At 30.6% G+C, this 5,291-nt stretch overlaps 1 protein-coding gene across 1 annotated transcript; it reads left to right on the forward strand.

Annotated features, from left to right (window-relative positions):
* Positions 1-559: 559 nt before the first annotated feature.
* Positions 560-2,218, forward strand: LOC140757524 (protein disulfide isomerase CRELD1). The gene has a single exon (XM_083059033.1). It carries the CDS (start codon positions 729-731, stop codon positions 1,815-1,817), a length of 1,089 nt encoding a protein of 362 aa, XP_082915159.1. The 5' UTR covers positions 560-728; the 3' UTR covers positions 1,818-2,218.
* Positions 2,219-5,291: the final 3,073 nt, after the last annotated feature.

Genomic DNA, 5,291 nt, shown 5'->3' on the forward strand with positions numbered 1-5,291 from the left:
TATACACTACGTTTTTTTCCATGGACTAATGTTTTTATTGCGTAGTCGCAGATTCTTTGCTGTATACACCCCGCTAAACAGCGAGGTTGGTATCATTTTAATGTTATCTCATTATATTATAATATTATTTAATAATATAATGAGAACACTATTAAAAATCCGGGGGTTAAAAACCCTTGAGACCCGAATAATTCCTACCCACCCCCCATATTGCAAACGCAGACGCGGCATATGAGAGACCGGTGGGCACGAAATCCCAACTTGCTCTTGCCAAAGAGTATACTCTTTCGTTTATAGGAATATAGAACGAACGCGCAGGGCAGGGCTGGAAAATCACCAGTGTATAGATGCCCTAATTTTATAGACTTTTGTAAAAGTATGAATAATATTTTTTAAAAGGTAGATCGATCATCGATAGATAATTAAATATACTAATAATAAAATATGTGGAATGTAAATAATACTTGTTCCCTCAGAGCTTGTTACTATTGTTGGCTGTATGGCAACATTAATTTGGTTCTTCGGTAATCATCAAACACAAACAAGAATAAATGTCATTGTCATTAAAATTTAAACAGCTGTACGCTGGTCATTAACTCTTTTGTGGAAGTTGTGGTATGTATTTTATTAATGTATTTGGGCTATATTGATAAAAAGTTTAATAATAAACACTAGTAATTACAGTACAAACCTATGAATTCAAGATATACTTCTATGTTCCGTACGCAATGGGGATTTTAAATTCTCCAAAATCTATACTAGTTTTCATGTGTTTAATTTATAATTTAAATAACGAGTTAATAACAAGAGTCGACGCTCTAAAAGCCAAGAAAGTAAATGAATGTCAGCGCTGCAAAATTCTAACAAAATCAGTTAAACACTGGCTCGATCGTACATCACGAGGATATCACGAAGGCGGAGATACGGCATGGCAAGAAGCGAAATTAAAATCGTACGCGCGAAGTGAAATGCGCTTAGTTGAAATACAAGAAGGCTTGTGCACAGAGTTAGATTTAGAATACCAGGACGAATGCTATGCTATAACTGAAGAAACCGATCAACTACTCGATAAATGGTGGTTCCATAAGGATTATAAGTCATTAGACTTGTTTACTTGGCTGTGTATTGATACCCTTGTATACTGTTGTCCAAAAAATCACTATGGACCTTCATGTGAACCTTGCCCTATGGATGTAGATCATAAAATCTGTGGTGATAATGGTAAATGTAACGGTGAAGGTACAAGAAAGGGTAATGGGACTTGTATTTGTAAACACGGCTATTCTGGTAGACTGTGTAATGAATGTGCTGATAATTTCTATACCAGTGATAGTGGTCTATGCCAAGCATGTCATGCATCATGTCAAGGGTGTGATGGTGATGGCCCAGATGCTTGCCAATCTTGCAAAACTGGGTGGCAATTAGAATCTGGCATATGTGTAGACATTGATGAATGTGCTGATGTGTCTACATGCAAATCCCATCAGTTTTGTATTAACAATGAAGGTAGTTATTCATGTAAGGAATGTGATAAAACATGTGAAACTTGTTTAGGATTGGGTCCCAGAAACTGTACTTCATGTGAGCCCCAGCTTGTGATGCTGAGTGGCATGTGTATTAATGATGAACGCTTAACATATGTGATGCAAAGAGCTGCATTATACATTTTAATGATATTGCTAACAGTATTTGTATTCCAAAGATCAAAAGATACGGCTTATTATATGATAGTAAGTGTTACAGCTACTATCTATTATTTTGAAGAATCATCACAAGTTGGTCTTCTAGATATAATTAATCATATATTTTCCTATTAAATCAAATTAGGTAGTGAATTGTATATAAGTGAAACATTTTGTAAAGGTGTATTAAAAATACATTTTATTGTGAAAGGTACATCATAACTACAATTTATTATCATTTATATACAAAAATTAAATACAATGCTTGAATACAATAACCAATTGCATAAAGTAAACAAATTGTGTAAATACTTAACATAGATATTACCTACAGTACAATCAAACATTCCAATGGAAAACTTATGTGTATGTTAAATTTGTGGAAAATATAAGGTAACATAGTATTGGGGCATTTTGCAGTGTATATGATATTTTGACAATGCAGATTCAAGATGTACAACAATTCATACAGGAAAATGTAATTTATGAATACAATTGTTTTACAAAATTTGGCAAATCATTATCTTATAGATAAACACCCTTAATATAAAAAATCTATCCAATGTTTTCCTTAATCAAGGTCGACATTTGACAAGTTCTGCTTACTAGAAATTGTCCAATTTTGATCTTTGGCTGGAAAAAATAGATAGATTGATTATAATTAATAAGCGCAGTTGGCTGTTGTCCATCAAAGCTGCAGAATCACATGTATGTACTTACGCAAGTATAAGAAACAATATTATTCATATGGCATTTGACATGTAACATTTATTTTATAGCTTAAATCATTTTCAAACTGGCTATGGAAATAGCAGCATTGATCATTCCTTACATATGATTTTTAGATAAATGAGTACAATATGTTGGTCAAATAGTAGATATCTCGAATTCTAGATTAGTGTAAACCTAGTGACCCCATCTGTACTATAAAAATTAAACAACCAGAAACTTATGGATATATCTTAATATCAAAACACAACACAAACCATAAAATGTAGATTTTTACGCAATACATTTTTGTGTAAAAGCAGTCTTATTAACTTTACACCAATGTTTTGTAAAGTAAATTGGCATTTGTTAGTTTGGCTAATTATAGGCAGAAGAACATTTATTTATGTATCAGAGAAAGACATATTGATTAAATAATATGATATTTGTGATAAACAAGCCAGTTCTGAATTTAAGAATGGCCAGACAATAATAACCCGAAAGCTTAGTGCCTAAACATAAACCAAATATAAAGAAATGTTTCGTCAAATGAATTTTATTATTGTAATAAATAGTACCTCTTTGAGTACAATTTACTGTTATTTATGCTTGAAATAATTAAACAATAAAATCCTTTCCTGTTATTTCATTTTAGTTATGTAAAATATTAGTTAGTTTTCCCAAGTATAATTATTTTTAATAGCCAAAATAAATAAAAATACTATGATGACATGATGTTCAGGACACAGTAACACAATCAATGAAACAAATATATGGTTTAGTTTGCTTACTTAAGGTATTAATATATTATTCAACAAAATAAATCCTTGTAAATAAGTGTTTGTAAATAAATGGTTTTTAACAAAATCAACACAAATTATAAATGAAACATAACTTTGTTCTAAATTTTCATTTTTTGGTAATTTGTTATTATTAAGTACTAATATAACATTAGTTTAAAACTACTTGTAAAATAAAACCTAGTAAAGTTCCACTAGCAACTCTTGAAGATTTTATGACAAATCATACTTTTATAATTAAAGTGACACGATAAAAAGTGGGGAAATGTGTTTTATAAGATATATTAAAATTGAGGTTTGTAAATCGCAATAAAGATATATAAGAAAACCAATTTCCCCAAAATTTTGTATCACTATAATTTTAAAGACTCAAATTGTTTATGTGACACACACTAATAGTACTAGAAGTGAAGCTACATAAAAAAAAATAATAATAATATGCACGACTAGCACTCAAAATGCTGCAATATCAAAAGCTTAATTATGATAAAATAAGATTACATGTAAATTCAAAGTCAATAATAATTGTGGAACTAATCTGCACTACTAAACAGCATTACAAGTTCAACATCGTCATCACACATCATACCAGCCTATGGAATACAAAAAGTTTCACTTTTCACACAGATATCAACATCAGTCTGCATACATACAGGCATGCTTATTATAATTTATTACAAACATTACTTTCGGTCCCATTTAAAATACTATTTTAATACATACTTTCGTTTCCTTCAAATCCAAACAAATTTATGTACTGATTTAAAATGATTATTGGAAATATTCTTCCTCCTTTGGGAGCAAGTATAGCTCATTTCATTAATAATGACACCCAAAAAATGTGCTGATTTATGATCATGTAGAAAATATACCTGCACTATTGATCTTCATAACGAATAACATAATGACGGGCAATTCTATATGCATGATACTCTTTTATTTTTTGTGCCATGTTATAAAATAGTTTAATATTTATATTTCGATATTATTTATGGGGAAAACTTTTCTGACAACATAATTACAATGACATTTACATACGACTTTATGCTCAAGTTGCAGCAGTATTTTCGGCATATGACCGCCATCTGTTTATCTGTCTAAAGTAATAAACCAATCAACATTTTGATTGAACATAACTCCTTCATTGATTATGATTAATGAATGAAACCTGCAAATTCTATAGCTGCAACCAGCTATCGTGAAAGTGATGATGTCCCTAAACAATACTTTTCGCTCAGTCTGTGTCTTAGGTTCATGGAATGTATTTTCTTACTTTTTATGGCATAGTTTTGCATGATGTAATGACGTAATTGTATAATAAAAGACCAGAAATTTCCATACAAAAACTATAAAAGCTTCAAAAAGTTTATACTTCTATGATATCTATCAATTATCGCAACAATAATTTATATCAGTTCCGCGCCCAAGAAGCTTCATAAACAACTTGTCTTCATACAACAGCTAAAAAGTGAATACATTGTGAAGAGTCAAGAGCGTGACTTCAGTATGTGAATGCATTTACAAAAGCTTCTTATTATAGATGTAATTTAATTGTAAATTCTGATTTTTTACTTGCAAAGAGCTGCTCACTTAATCCTATACAAAACAGTGGACGATTGATGTAATGTGGTACGGTATGATGTAAGGTGTTAATACTAGTAGTTGAGTATGGTGTAAATCCTTAGCAAAGTAAATCAACTGTTTGTTTTGCATTAAAAACTAGTGTTATGTGTTTAGCTACTTATACATTACTTTATTATTATATCTATTGCAGCAAAAATGGTGTACAATAACAACTTAACAATGCCACAAGGACCGTCATTGCATTTAAACCTTATTTTAAGTGCTTACCTATTTCCTAACGTTCAAGGAAGAGACTAATTTATTGTGAATTAAAAATGTCGGAGAAATCGCCGACAAGATAATGCGATTTTTGCAGTATTTGGTTGAACGACACACGGCAGAGACGAAAATTCTCATGACAAATAAAAGCCTAAATGTTGATGCATAAAACTTACTTTACTTCAGAATACTTGAGAGAGAATACGAATCATAAAAAATGATTAATATTGATTCTTAAAATGTATGCTACCATTGGCAT

The sequence above is a fragment of the Epargyreus clarus genome, unplaced genomic scaffold (assembly GCF_041222505.1).
Source record: "Epargyreus clarus isolate Ecla_fem2 unplaced genomic scaffold, WU_Ecla_fem_2.2 ptg000004l, whole genome shotgun sequence".
NCBI classification, from domain to species: Eukaryota; Metazoa; Arthropoda; class Insecta; order Lepidoptera; family Hesperiidae; genus Epargyreus; species Epargyreus clarus.

What these genes read in the sequence shown, in the direction of transcription:
- LOC140757524 (XM_083059033.1), top strand. Translation starts at nt 729, where the DNA reads ATGGGGATTTTAAATTCTCCAAAATCTATACTAGTTTTCATGTGTTTA.